The sequence below is a fragment of the Sus scrofa genome, chromosome 14, assembly GCF_054392235.1.
Source record: "Sus scrofa isolate SSC_HxYL_T2T_F1_AM1 chromosome 14, Sscrofa_HxYL_maternal_Yorkshire_Landrace_v2.0, whole genome shotgun sequence".
NCBI lineage: Eukaryota > Metazoa > Chordata > Mammalia > Artiodactyla > Suidae > Sus > Sus scrofa.
In genome coordinates this window covers 164,493,533-164,508,879 of record NC_139396.1, presented here as the reverse complement: position 1 = coordinate 164,508,879, position 15,347 = coordinate 164,493,533, and the positions used below count along the sequence as shown (strand labels likewise).

The 15,347-nt window shown below is 46.8% G+C and overlaps 1 protein-coding gene across 1 annotated transcript; it reads right to left on the bottom strand.

Moving 5' to 3' along the window:
* Positions 1-11,051: 11,051 nt before the first annotated feature.
* Positions 11,052-12,105, bottom strand: LOC100152524 (olfactory receptor 13A1). Its single transcript, XM_084993324.1, has one exon. The coding sequence runs from the start codon at positions 12,103-12,105 to the stop codon at positions 11,089-11,091; it is 1,017 nt and encodes a 338-aa protein (XP_084849450.1). The 3' UTR covers positions 11,052-11,088.
* Between the last annotated feature and the right edge of the window lie 3,242 nt (positions 12,106-15,347).

Sequence of the window (15,347 nt, the reverse complement as noted above, 5' to 3'; positions counted from 1 at the left end):
TCTGCAAATAGGGATAGATTTACTTCTTCCTTTCCAATTTGGATTCCTTTTACTTCTTTTACTTCTCTGATTGCTGTGGCTAGGACTTCCAACACTGTGTTGAAGAGTAGTGTCGAGAGCGGACATCCTTGTCTTGTTTGTGCTCTCAGCAGGAATTCTTTCAGCTTTTCACCATTGAGAATGATGTTTGCTGTGGGTTTGTCATATATGGCCTTTATCATGCTGAGGTAGGTTCCCGTTATGCCCACTTTCTGAAGGGTTTTTATCAGAAATGGGTGTTGGATTTTGTCAAAGGCTTTTTCCACATCTATTGAGAGGATCATATGGTTTCTATTCTTCAGTTTGTTAATATGGTGTATCACACTGATGGATTTGCGGATATTGAAGAACCCTTGCATCCCTGGGATAAATCCCACTTGATCATGATGTACAATCCTCTTAGTGTATTGTTGGATGCGGTTTGCTAGTATTTTGTTGAGGATTTTTGCATCAATGTTCATCAGTGAAATCGGCCTGTGGTTTTCTTTGTTTGTGGTATCTTTGTCTGGTTTTGGTATCAGGGTGATGGTGGCCTCATAGAATGAGTTTGGGAGTGTCCCTTCCTCTGCAATTTTTTGAAATCGTTTCAGAAGAAGAGGTGTTAGCTCTTCTCTAAATGTTTGATAGAATTCGCCTGTGAAGCCATCTGGTCCTGGACTTTTGTTTGTTGGAAGTTTTTTAATCAAAGTTTCAATTTCAGTTCTTGTGATGGGTCCATTCGTCTTTTCTATTTCATCTTGGTTTAGTCTTGGAAGATTGTACTTTTCTAAGAATTTGTCCATTTCTTCTAGGTTTTCTGTTTTATTGGTGTATAGTTGCATACAGTAGTCTCTTATGATCCTTTGTATTTCTGTGATGTCCGTTGTTACCTCTCCTTTTTCATTTCTAACTTTATTGATTTGAGTCCTCTCTCTTTTTTGCTTGATAAGTCTGTCTAGGGGCTTATCGATTTTGTTGATCTTTTCGAAGAACCAGCTTTTCATTTCACTGATCTTTTCTATGGTTTTCTTTGTTTCTATTTCATGGATTTCTGCTCTGATCTTTCTGATTTCTTTCCTTCTACTAACTTTAGGTCTTGTCTGTTCTTCTCTCTCGAGCTGCTTTAGATGTAAAGTTAGCTTGTTTATTTGAGCATTTTCTTGTTTCCGGAGGTGGGCTTGTATCGCTATAAACTTTCCTCTTAGAACGGCTTTTGCTGCATCCCATAGGTGTTGGGGTGTCGTATCTTCGCTGTCATTTGCTGCCGCATATTTTTTAATTTCCTCTTTGATTTCGTCAGTGAGCCATTGGTTGTTTCGTAGCATGTTGTTTAGTCTCCACCTGTTTGTGTTTTTTGCAGTTTTTTCCTTGTTGTTGATTTCTGGTCGTATAGCATTGTGGTCAGAAAAGATGCTTGAAATGATTTCAATTTTCTTAAAGTGAGTGATGTTGGACTTGTAGCCCAGGATATGATCCGTCATAGAGAATGTTCCATGTGCACTTAGAAGAATGTGTATTCTGTTGCGTTTGGATGGAATGTCCTATAAATATCTCTTACGTCCATCTGGTTTAATGCATCATTCAGGGCCTGTGTTTCCTTATTGATTTTCTGTCTGGTTGACCTGTCCGTTGCTGTAAGTGGGATGTTAAAATCCCCCACTATGATTGTGTTATTGTTGATTCCTCCTTTTAAGGTTGTTGACAGTTGCCTTATATATTGTGGTGACCCTGTGTTGGGTGCGTAGATATTTAAAATTGTTGTATCATCTTCTTGGATTGATCGTTTGATCATTATGTAATGTCCTTCATTGTCCCTTAAAATAGTCTTCATTTTAGAGTCTGCTTTGTCTGATGTGAGTATTGCTACTCCAGCTTTCTTTTGATCCCCGTTTGTGTGAAATATTTTCTTCCATCCTCTCACTTTCCATTTGTATGTGTCCCTAGAAGTGAAGTGGGTCTCTTGAAGACAGCATATACATGGGTCTTGTTTTTGTATCCATTCAGCCAGTCTATGTCTTTTGGTTGAGGCGTTTAGTCCATTACCATTTCAGGTAACTATTGATATGTATGTTCTTATTGCCACTTTATTAATTGATTTGGATTTGCTTTTGTTGCTCTTTTTTCTTTCCTTCTTCTCTTGTTCTTTTCTGCCTAGAGAAGTTCCTTTAGTGTTTGTTGTAAGGCTGGTTTCGTGTTGCTGAATTCTCTCAGCTTTTGCTTATCTGTGAAGGTTTTGATTTCTCCTTCAAATCTGAATGAGAGCCTTGCTGGGTAGAGTAGTCTTGGTTGGAGGTTTTTTCCTTTCATCATGTTGAGTATAGCATGCCACTCCCTTCTGGCCTGCAGAGTTTCTGCTGAAAAATCTGCTGATAACCTTATCAGGGTTCCCTTGTATGTTATTTGTGTCTTTTCCCTAGCTGCTTTCAAGATTTTGCCTTTGTCTTTAATTTTGGTCAGTTTGATTAATATGTGTCTTGGGGTATTCTTCCTTGGGTTTATTTTATATGGTCCTCGTTTTGCTTCCTGGATTTGAGTGAGTGATTCCTTTTCCATGTTAGGGAAGTTTTCAGCTATTATCTCTTGGAATATATTTTCTGTCTCCTTCTCTCTCTCTTCTCCTTCTGGCACTCCTATAATATGGATGTTGGTGTGTTTAATGTTGTCCGAGACTTCTCCGAGACTCTCTTTATTTGTTTTCAGTCTTTTTTCTCTTTTCTCTTCCCTATCTGTAACTTCCACTAATCTGTCCTCCACCTCACTTATTTGTTCTTCTGCCTGTTGTATTCTGCTCTTAGCTGCTTCTAGTGAGTTTTTTATTTCAGTTATTGTATTTTGCATCTCTTCTTGTTTAAGTTTGATATCTTGTCTCCCTTTGGTCAGTGTTTCCTGTAAGTTATCCATCTTTGCCTCCAGTTTATTTCCAAGGTCTTGCATCATCTTCAGCATCAACAGTCTAAAGTCTTTTTCCTGGAGGCTAAGAATCTCCTTATGGCTTAGCTGTTCTTCTGGGGTTTTTGCTTTCTCCCTCATCTGAGTTATAGTCCTTTGTCTTTTCATTTTTATAGGTTTTTGGTGTGGTGATCTTTTTCAGGTAATAGAGTTGTAGCCTCTCTTGCTTTTGGTGTCTGTCCCCCTCTTGCTGAAGTCTGCATGGGGGGCTTGCTGTAGGCGTCCTGATGGGAGGGGCTGATGACTGCCCACTGGTGGGTGGAGCTGATTCTAATCCCTCTGGTGGGTGGGGTTTAGTCTCAGGATGGGATTAGAGGTAGCTGTGTGCCTGGGGGGTCTTTAGGTAGCCTGTTTACTGAGGGGCGGGGCTGTGATCCCACCTAGATTGTTGTTTGCTCTGGGGTTTCTCAGTGCTGACTGATGGGTGGGGCCAGATTTTCCCAAAATGACCACCTCCAGAGAAAGGCACTGCTGCTGAATATTCCTTAGAGCTTTGCTTTCAATGTCCGTCCTTCACAACAAGCCACGTTCACCCCTGTTTTCCCAGGATGTCCTCCAAGAACTGCAGTCAGGTTTGACCCAGATTCCTATGGATCCCTTGCTCTGCCCTGGGATCCAGTGCACATGAAAGTCCATTTGCACCTTTAAGAATGGGGTCTCTGTTTCCTCCAGTCCTGTGGAGCTCCTGCACACAAGTCCCACTGGCCTTCTATGCCAGATGCTCCAGGGGCTATTTCTCCCTGTGCCAGATCCCCACATGTGAGGGTTTGATGTGGGGCTCAGAGCTCTCACTCCTGCATGTGAGTCTCTGTGAACCAGCTAGTTTTCAGTCTGTGGAGCTTCCCACCTGGGAGGTACGGGGTTGTTTATATCATGCAATCATCCCCTCCTATCTCTTGATGTGTCCTCCTCTTTTTCTTCTGAAGTAGCATATCTTTTTTAAGGTTTCTGGTCCATTTGGGTGAAGAATGCTCAGTCTTTAGTTGTGAATTTTGTGATTTTTAGGAGAGAAGTTGAGCTCCAGTCCTTCTATTCTGCCATCTTAATCCATTCCCTCAGTTCTAACTTTTATATGCACGTCACAGCCCTTGAGGGCAGTGGAGGGGTACCACTCGGAGGGCCCACACAGGTGCAGCGGCATGCAGCTCCAGGGCCAGTGGCCCCGCCTCCACCTCCTGCTCTGCCTTCCCCACTCTCCGCCTGGTTCTGCTCCACCCCTCGTAGCTGCTTCCCAGGTTCCACAAGTTGGTCTGTCTGCTGTCCTGATTGGATGATTTCCATTATTCTATCTTCCAAGTCACTTATTCATTCCCCTGAAGGATTCGTTCTGCTCTTCAATGACTTTAACTCAGCTTGCAATTCTGCAAATGAATTTTTTTTAGTTTTTCCTGGCTCCACCTTATATTTTCTAGTACCTTTCTAAAGTAATCTGCATAACGGTTCATACCCACTCTTAAGTCCCTCTGCATTTTCATTGTCTCCTTTCTGAATGCAGTGTCTGCTGGACTGCAGAGGTCTGATTCATTGTTTCCTCCTTCAGGGGAATTGTCCTGATCTTTTAATTTGGAATTATTCCTGAACATCCTCATTTTAATTATATTTTTCTTTTTCTGTGAGTTTAGGGAAAACAACCCCTAGAGACATGGACAGCTATTTATATGGAAGAGAACCCCAGGGTAGCTTGTGAGGGCTGACTTCCATGGCATGTGGGAGTTTTCAGACCAGGGATCAGACACATGACACAGCAGCAATCCAAGCCACTGCAGTGAACATGCCCACTGTGCCACAAGGGAATGCTAGCGCTCTCTCTTTTTCCTGAATTTCACAAAAGGCCTTATTCTATCATTTCAATATTTCCCATAGGTTTCATGTGATACTTCCATCTTTTCTTTTTTGTTGTTTGTTTGTTCATTTGTTTGTTTGCTTCCATTCCTTTAACTGGCTGGTTTCAAAAGACCTGTCTTTGATACATGGACTCTTCCTTCTGCATTATCAACTCTGCTGTTGAAGCTCTGTGTTGAATTTCTGGGCTTTGACACTGTAATATTTGGCCTAGTGTTTCTGTTTGATTTTAATGGATTTTCCTTCTTTATTAAACCTCTCGTTTTTCATAGCTGTTTTGTAATTTCGGTTGATTATCTATCAGTGTTCTCTTGTATCTCACTGAGCTACTTTAACATGATGATTTTTATATCTTTCTCAAGCAATTCATAGGTTTCCATTTCTTGGGGTCAGTTTCTAAAGCTTCATTACTTTCCTTTTGTGGTGTCACGTAGACTCTATTATTCAAGTTCTGTGTAGCCTTGCATTGCTGTCTGTGCATTTGAAGGAGCAAATACCGCTTCTAGTCTTTACACACTAAATTTGGCAGCTAGAGACTTTCTCCTATTAGGTCCCTGTGCTGACAGTACTGTTTCTAGGAACCAGTGTGAGTTGGTTGGGGCCACTCATAGTCACAGAGTCACTGCTAAGTAAGCAGTAGAGTCTGCTGTTGGTGGTGCTGTTAACAGGGTCCAACTCAGGTGGGTGTGGTTTCTGCCTGCTCTTTAGGTGGACAGGACTGTCTCAGAGATCTTGTTCAGTACAGCTACCACTGGAACAAAGATCTGTTCAGGGTCTGCAGCCAGTGGGACTATTACCAGCCAGTGGGCCTATTACTCATCTCTCCATGATGGGCCCTAGAAAAGCTGGAGCACACCCAACCTGCAGAGGACACTGGATGTGAGGACACCAATGCCTTGCACACTTACATTCCTGTCTGCATGGCCAGAGGACACTAAAGAGCTGGTTGGCATGGGAGACTGAAAGCCTAATCCACATACCTTGGTCAATTCTATGCTCCAGAGATCCCACTGGGATCAGGCTGAAACTTCACCTGAAACCAATCACACTCATGTTTGTCTTAGTTTCCTTCCCTACCACAGGTCGCCTGGAGAATCTGATTAATAAACCACTTGCCCAAAGTGCTACCTCCAGGTCAGCTTCTAGGAAGCCTTCCCAAGGCAGTGAAAGAATGGCTGCTAATGGCTGGCTGACAGGTGTTCAGACTAAGAAATGACTTGTCATTCAAGTGACCAGGAACACCAGTGGGGAACACATGTTGTGGGTGATGATGGACTTCTGGATGGGGTGTCTGGGGGCAAGCTTGTCCCCCTGCAGGGGAAGCAGCACTAGCTCACCAAGGATCAACATGGGTTCAGCACCTCCAAGGATGTTCACACACACCCTCTTTGACCCTTCCGAGTCCACCCTTCCTGGGAATTCCCTGTAAGAGGATGGACATCACTTTCAGTCCGCTTTCAGAGAATCTCTTCCCACTATCTCTACCCTCCTGTGCCACTGGTTCCCCTCTCTGTCTACTTAAGCCTTTGGAGGACAGGTCTCCTTCAAAAGACTTGGAGAAGTGATCAAGGCTTGCTAACCGTGTTCTTTGCTTCTTTGACATCCAAGCAATAGGCATGCTTGCCACTGGAGTCCTAAAACAACACAATTGTGTGGCTCAATTCTAAACATTTACAAAAATCACATATACAGTCTATAGTCCAGCCTCAGAGTTCTCCAGAAGATCATGGACATGCTGTTCATTCAAGAAATGTTTACTGAACACCTACTGTGTGCCAGGCATTCAGTGTTGTGCTCAGCTTAAATAAAGTAGATGAAGACTTCATGAACATAGAATCTGCAATCTAGTAAGTGAGATGTTCATGCATTCATTCAACTGACATTTATGAGATGCCTACCACTTGCCAATGATGGATCTAGATGCTGGAAATTCAACGGTGAAATGAACAGATAAAACTCCATGCACTCATGGAGCTTATGTTCTAGTAAAATATACATGGGCAAATAAGGAAACAATGTAATTGTAAACAGTAAACAGAATGATATCGTCTAAAGATCTGGAGGGTAGCTTCCAGGCCAGAAGACAACAGCAGAGACTCTGTAGGTTACAATTCTTCTGAGACCTGAATGAAAGCAGGGCTCAGGCCAGTTGAAGAGGCAGGACAGTGAGGGCACCTGCAACCTGTTGGACATAAAGAGAGCAGGGAGATGCAGTTGGGCCAATGGTGAAGGGAGAGCTGGGGAGTGAGATCAGAAGAGGGCACAGCGGAATCACATGGCACACTGGAGACTGCAGTGAGGAGGCTGAGTTTTATTCAGAGTGTGATGAGAAGCAACCGCATGGTCTGCGTTTTGGATAAAGGTCCAGGAAAAGGAGAAAAGATCATTGGGCATCAACGTGCTGGTCTCTAGTCTATTCTTCACACTCCAGGTCATCCTCCCTCTTCCCCACTCCTCTCAGGGTCCAGCAATGTCTGGGCCACCCTTGTATGTATCTTGGTCTTTCCAGGTCTTTCAACATCCCACAGAATCCTCAAGCCAAGTGGGTGGGAAAATATGAAATTATAGCCATTCAGAGGGAATCACATCAGTATGCAAAAATGAAAGTGGTTGTATACTGACTTGAATCCCTCTGCATGGCTCCACTTCCAGCCAGATTCACCAGAAAAATCTGACTGTTCAGAGAGCAGAACTGGACTTGAGAACTCATTCATATCCTTCCTCACACAGCCCTTGGAGTGCCTGATAAACTACAGAGTGTGTATGGGGCTCTTTGGACCACAAACTCCCTAAATAGACTCACCCATTGCTGATGGCACTGCATTTGGTCATGTATCCCTAGTCTATGAAGGCTAGAAATAAAGGGCCAGACATACACAAAGTCTGTCCTTACCATGCATCTTTTCGGAAACTATTTCTCACATTGTCCAACAGTTTTGGCCAGAAACCTCTCCTTTTGCTGGACATTCTTCATCCATTCTGCTTGAAGGAAGTAACATGTGTTTATTTTTTTCATTAGTATGACAGTACTAATGTGGGACGGGAACAAGATGAGGCTTTTACAGAGTCTGCTTCACAATCCAACCAGGGATGCAAGGAGGGATCCAGCATTGCTTTCCTCAGTCGCTTCTGCACAGTGTCTCACACACACAGATCACAAGCATCTTTGTCCAAGTAAATCACTGGGATTTGGTCAAGAAATCCCTAGCCACCCTAATATTCCCAAATATTCCCTTCATAATCCTCAGAAACTTAAGAATAAGATTTAAAAACCCACAAAGTCCTGTAAGTGGCTATTTTCCTTCCTACAGTGTGTTTTCCTCTTAGTTTACACTTTCTCATTGCCAAGTGCCTGAATAGACTGTACAGGCCATTAATTACAGCAAATGTGTTCATGCACTTGGCAGGATTGGTTGGTCCTCTGTACCAGAGTCTGCCCCATCTATTGAAGATACAACGGGAAGAAAAACAAACATGCTTCTGCTTGTAGTGGAATTACATCCTATTGCAACTGGAAAAATTTAACAAAATAATCACTCAAATTATTTCAAACTATTAGTAGATGATCTATACAGAGAAACAAAGATAATGGCAAATTTCTTGCTACAATCCAAGATAAAAAGAAAAGAATCAACAACATTAAAGTACTAAAAGAAAAAAAAACCTAGGAATTCTGAACCTAGGTGTAAAAAATCTTTCACATATTTGTGAAATAGTTACATTAAATGTAAAAGGCCAAAACATACCAATTAAAAGGCATAGTTTAGATAAACATAAAAGGCATGCTGCCCACAAAAAAAGCACTTAAAAAATAAAGACACAGTACACTATAAGCAAAGGGTGGAAAACAGATGTATCGTGTTAATGACAGTCAAGAAAAAACAGGAGTGATAACAGTAATATCAGACAGTGTTAATTTCAGAGTAAAATATATATATTGCCAGGGACTTAGGAGGCATCTTATAATAAAGGATTAGAATAAAATTTGAAACAACTAACATGACACAATATCCTTAAATGCTTATGTACCTACATACAGAGTGTCAAGACACATGAGAAAAAACTGAAAGAACTGCATGAGGCAATAGACAAACCCACAATTGTAGAGGGATATTTCAAACCTCCTCTCTCAGTAATTGATAGAAGAATTAGACAGAACATCAACAAGGATATAGTAGCGTGAACCACACCGTGGTCACCTTGACCTCATTCTTACTTAACAGAATGCTCAGCAGAATTCTGAGCAATGACAGCAGAATACACATTTTTTTCAAAGGTGTCAAAACACTCCCCATGAAAAGCCACATACTAGGCCATAAAATAAGTCTCAACAAGTTTTAAAGGATTTAAGTCATAGAAATTATGGGTGCTGACCATGAGGAAATTAAATTAGAAGTCAATATATCTGAAAAAGTAACCAAATAATATGTAACTAAATAATGCGTTTCTGGACATGGGTCAAATTAAGAACTCAGGAGGTCAGATGGCATTTTAAACTTAATGAAAATGGCAATAAAACAGATAAGAATTTGTGGGATGATGCTATATATTATACAATTATACAATTATAATAATATTATCCCAATTTTTTAAAAAAGGAAATCCTACCATTTGTAACAGCATGGACAGAACTTGAGGGCATTATGCCAACTGAAGGAAGCCTGAGACGGGTATATACCATATGATGTCACTTAAATGTGGAACCTAAACAAAAAACAAAGAAACAAACAAAAACCAAACTCATAGGAAAAGAGATCAGATCTGAGGTTAGAGAGGCAGGGATTGGGCTGAAGGAAATAAAAGACTCGCAAACTTCCAGTCATAGGACAGACAAGGGGGGGACGTAACAGACAACAGGGTGACTGCACTTGACAGCGTGTGTTTAAAACCGGCTGAGGGTAGAACTTAAAAGTTCTGTTTTTTTAATGGCCGCACCCATGGCATATGGAAGTTTTGGGGCCAGGAATTGAACCTGAACCTCCACAGAGACTGAGCCACAATAATGAGATTCTTAATCCACAGCACCACAGCTGGAACTCCAGATCTTAAAACTTCTGATCACAAGGAAAAACAAACACTTTCTTTCTTTCTTTTTTCATTTTTGTCTGTATCTTTATGAAATAACGGATATTAACTAAACTCACTGTGGCAATTATTTCACAATAGGTGTATGTCAACCCATGATGCTGCACACACACTTACAGAGACCTATGTGTCAATTATAACTCAATAAAGCTGAAAGAATGAATAAATACACTATTAAACACAGCTGTGGCTCTTCCGCCTGGATGCGGTTGAAGGGCTGAATATGTGGCATATGCCTGTGGAGTGAGGTCCCAATGGGCCTCCAGGTGTGTGAGGGATGTCACTGTCGGCTAAGGGTCAGCTAAGCAGTTACGGCAATGCTCTGGGTTTCAGAGGTGAGGCTCTGACTGTAGCTCTATATTTGGAGACCACTGGCAAATACTAAGAAGAAATGCAGCTTTTATTATGGGCTTAAAGGAAAGGAGGGGCTCGCATGAAGCCATGAAGCACACCAAATCTCAGGGGCCAGCACAGAGGGTGGGACAAATAACAACGAGGAGACTGAGGAGGAAAGGGGCCCCTAACATAATAAGCCGCAGTGCTCTGTGCGAAGAAGCAAAAACAACCCTTTCCTGCCCTGGCACTGTCTCCTGGTAAAAGGATGAATGTGCCCTTTTCTGAAAGGAGAAAAATAAGTAGAAGCGCCCCTCTTGCTGCAGGTCCTTAGGTGGAAGGCTGGATGCCACCACGTGTCACAGTCTCTGTGGTGCCAGAACCAGGACCCCCCACCAACAGGAGTCTAGTGGGAGAATCAGGCTCTGGGTGATGTGGCCCAGAGCAGGATACAGGGACCTGCCCACGCCAGAATGTGCCAGGCAGTGTGCACACTGGGCCAGCCAGACTCTGGGCACTCCCTCACCGCTGGAGCCCAGCTCTGGAATGGGAAGGGGCCAGCAGCACCCCTCAGGCAAGGTTCCAGGTGCCAGGTGCTGAGAAAACCAGGCTGCAAGGTGCTGGAGGGGGTCCACCCGGCCCAGCGTCCTGCTCTTCCTCCTGCCCCTGCTGGGTCTCCCCTGCCTCCTTCCTCCTGCAGCCCTGACAGCATCCACCCTTAGGGCCTTGGAAGGCTTAGTTCAGAGCCACCTGGAAAACCGGCAGTTCCTGCCGGACAGCGCATATCACCTAAGTGTATCACATTAACTTCCTTCTTGCTCTTTGATTCTCACTTCAGACTCTCCGCGTCTTACTATCAAATCAGCCCGTGAGCCTGCAAGGTCCATGCCGGCCACGGATGCAGGAAAACACCTTCCCGAGGGCCACTTTGACATCCTTGTTCCGCAGCGAGTAGATGAGGGGGTTCAGGGTGGGGCTGACTGCCGTGTACAGCACAGCAACCACTTTGCCGTTTTCCAGGGAGGAGCCAGAGCCCGGGAGGATGTAGGTGTAGATGACCGTGGAGTAGTACAAGGTGACCACCAAGAGGTGGGAGGAGCAAGTAGAGAAGGCCCGCTGCCTGCCCGTGGCGGAGCGCATGCGCACGATGCTGGCGATGATGTAGGCGTAGGACGCCAGGGTGAGCAGAAAGTTGACCACTCCAAAGTACACGTCCGCCAGGATCATCATGACATTGTTCAGGGTGGTCGGGCTGCAGGAGAGCAGCAGCAGCGTGGGGATTTCACAGAGAAAATGCTGGATCTGATTGTGGCTGCAGAACATCAGCCTTGTCATTAGCCCTGTGTGCACAGAAGTGTTGACCACACTGGCTGCCCATACGCTGCCTGCCAGCAGAGCACAGACCGGCCGGCCCATCAGCCTGCTGTAGTGCAGCGGGCGGCAGATGGCCACGTAGCGGTCATAGGCCATGACCGTCAGCAGCAGGAGCTCCGCCCCTAAAAACCAGGTCAGGAAGAAGAGTTGGGTCATGCAGCCCTGGTAGGTGATGGTGCCACCCTTGAGTGCCAGGTTCTCCAGCAATTTGGGGACAACCGTAGAGGTGCAGACGATGTCTAAAATGGCCAGGTTGGTGAGAAAGAAGTACATTGGGGTATGGAGGCCTGGGTGCAGGCTGATGGCGGTGACAATGAGGGCGTTCCCTGCAAGAGCCCCCAGGTAAAGGAGGAGGAACATGGCCAGGAAGAGAATGCGTGGCCCAGGCTCCTCCGAGAAGCTCTGCAGGACAAACTCCTCCACGGCGGTGCCGTTGTTTGCAGTCATCTGGGGGGTGAGCCCCTGCAGCCTCTGGGAAACAGCCAGCCCGGCCCAGGGAGGCATGGGGCGGTGGGGCGGCACTGAGAGAGTGTGTGGTGTTGGCAGCTCTGTTGCAGAAAGCACATAATTAAGACATCAGGCAAGGTCCCTGTGCCCAGGGAGACATGCAGAGAACTAACTCCACTCTAGACCCTCTGGTGGCCCCTACTACCCCACAAACCCCCCAGCTCCACGAGAGCCTGCATCGCTCCCTGAGCCACACAGGAGGGGCACCGTGAGCCTTCCTACCTTGATGTGGGGCATGTCCAACAGGATCCACACACCTGGAAGCTCTCTGTTGCAAGTGAGCTGAACCTGTTACCATTTGGGCTTGTCCCCATCCACAAGCCAGCACAGGATTCCTGATTCCCTAAAGGAAAACCCATCAGCCGGAGTCAGGCCTCCAGGCCAGGAGGGAATTCTCACTCTTGGTGGCAGCAAAATGGGTGCTCAGGCGGGGAGTACAGAGTCGGGGTGGGGTGCGAGTGTTTGGGGGCTCAGCCTGGGTTTGGCCCAGGTACCAAGTGAAGGTCCCCATCAGTTGTCAGAGTTGGCTGTGAATTGACCTGGCCACAGCACTTTCTTTGAAACCACAGCTGCCCGGCTCTGCCTGGACCACTCCAAGCTGCTCCCCCAGGGAGGGAGGCCATGTGAGCCAGAGGAGTGTGGGTCAGCTGGGTCCTGGTTGTAATTCCATCCCTTGCTCCTGAGCTGGCCAAGAAACACCCTGCACTGAGTTTTGGGCCAGGCCAGGAGCTGAGATACAGCAAAGGTAGGCACACACTCCGCTCAGCATATCCCGGGACCCCAGCGTATATGTTATAAGGGCTTCAGCTACCAAGCCCCCTCACCCAGCCCTGCACACCTGTTTCCCAACCCTTCTGGGACGCCTGGGCCTCCCTGGGCGGGACAGGCTGCACCTACTAGAGGAGACCATCTTCCTTGTGCCCCTGGAGAAACTAGATCAATGCACCAGAGTTGGGTGGGAGGCTGGTCCCAACTCCCTCTGTATTGCTGCCTCCAGGGAGCCCAGGGGGATGTCAGGTCAGAAGGATCACACCCTGCCCTGGGGGTTCATGAAGGCTGTGGGCTACCTGGAAACAAGTGTCAGCAACTCTGGAAGGCTTGTCCTTTCCTGGTAGAATGTGAGCAAAGACATGTGTTTACAGAACTCTGTCCTCAGCCATATCTGTGGGGGAATCCAGGTCGGAAGGCTCTGGGCTCCTGACAGCCCCAACTGCCACCTGTCTAATCCTCTCACCCGCTTTGCTCCACCTCCACAGCATCGAAATGCCCATGGGTCAGCAGGGTGGGCTTCCTGCCTGCTGGTCACTGCTGGCCCTGGTAATTGCCACACAGCACACACCCCTTGTCAGCACTTGCCCAAGACCTGTTCCATGTGGGCAGGAATTGACACAACCCCCTCCTGCTGCACATCTGAGCCCCCTGAGTCCCTTCCTGTAGCCTGGCCACCTGACCCTCTGTGTCGGCTGGCTATTCCCTAGCCTCTCACCTGATTCACAGGAACCCAGGTACTACCAGATCCCTGCTGAGTCAGGGCCTCGGGCTCTGGTTTCTCTTAAAGACTCTGATCAGTTTAGAAAGTGAACCACTTCTGAGTGCCTTCCTCCTACTGATCTGGGGCACAGGCAGGTCACGGACTTGCTGGACGTTCCTGGGGACTTCACAGTTTCAGACTGAGGTGGCAGAAGACACAAGCAAAGCAATTTGGGTATCGTGTTCTCCACGATAAAATAGGTCAGGGCAGAACAAATCTGGCTTTTGCAGAAACATCAAAAGGAAAAGTAGGGAAGACAGTCGCAGGGCAAGAAGAGCTCAGGACGGAAGGCGACTCACTGTGTGGAGAAGGGACGTGCCCCTGCTTGTCTCCTGTCCGAGTAGATGAGATTTACATCCTCCTGGAAAGACTTGGGAAAATCTCGCTCTGTTGGAACGTGAGATGTAGCGTGAGGCTAAAGCGTTGGCTCCAGGTCAGTGGCGCCTTTGTCTGCTGTTGACCTTTAAGAGGAGTCTGTCTCCTCAGGTGACACTGAGGCTCTGGGGAGCTCAGAGCACCACCAGGCCTGGCTCTCAGGAGGCAGTCGTGCCCTCCTGGAACTAAACAAGGTCCCTGTGGGCACAAGCCCCAGAGCAAGCAGGAAAAGGACCCCGACAGGTACCGAGAAGGGCCAGGGTGCCTGGTGCCACATGGGCTGGGGCTCCAGGTGGGAGGGGTCAGTGTGAACACAGCACGAGGGTGAGCTCTCTGCTGAGGTTCCACAATCTTTGCAACCGAACATCAGCTGCAAATTACCTGGAAAACCCCTGGGACCTCCTTCTGCCACCTGGGGCCCAGGACAACCCTGGTCCTCTCAGGGGCTGGGGCACGGGTCCCCCCTTCCTGTTGTGGGCCCAGGCTCCAGGCCGTGTTGGCTCTCACCAGGCCCCTGCCAGTAAAAGGAGGAAGGCAGTCTCCATGAACATTAGGAACTGAGAACACCAACAATATAACTCGGTTCCTGATAGGAGGAGATTCCCAGTGGTGGCACCAAGGCCCTGCCTTTGGCATTATTGTCACCACTGAATATAACCAGTGCTTAAAACGGGCATTCATTTCTTTGTTGCCACTGATGGCAAAGGGGGCCGATTTCAGAGGGGGAGAAAAGAATGTTTACAGCTGCTCTAAGTTTGCCTGTACCTTTGGTGAATCTGCCTCTGGGATATTAAAAGATAGTTAAATATGATTCAGCATCACCTGCTGTGTGAATCACTTAGGTCAGTGGCTCTTGCAAAGATGACAAGCAAACGGCATTTCAAGGAGCCGCTCGACAAAGGCTGGGACCCTCACCTGGAGCAGCAGCATGTGTAGGAAGCAGGTGTTTCCTGGGCCTGGTAACAAATGGGGTCAAGGGGGAAGCAGAGGAAGAAAGTGTGACTTCCACCCCCACCTTCCCGCTCACCACCCAGGTCCTCCCTCAGCTGCTGGCAGATTCTGGCCGGGGGGGTGGGGGCTTCCCTCCTCCCTGGGCCAAAGCCCCTTATTACCCCTTCATCAGTGCCCCCTTCCCACCTCCCCACAGAGAACAGTTAGACCTGAAATTCTCCTATCCGCCCCCGGGAGCCCTGACCCCAACATTACCCCGACGGCCAACCCTCGCTGGCCTGGAGCTCTGACGACCACCAACCACAAAGGTCGTGACTAGAGGGGGTTTCCTTTGCGACCTTACTGAGGTTTCCCTGTGGCCCCACCGCTTGCGGGGTCTGTT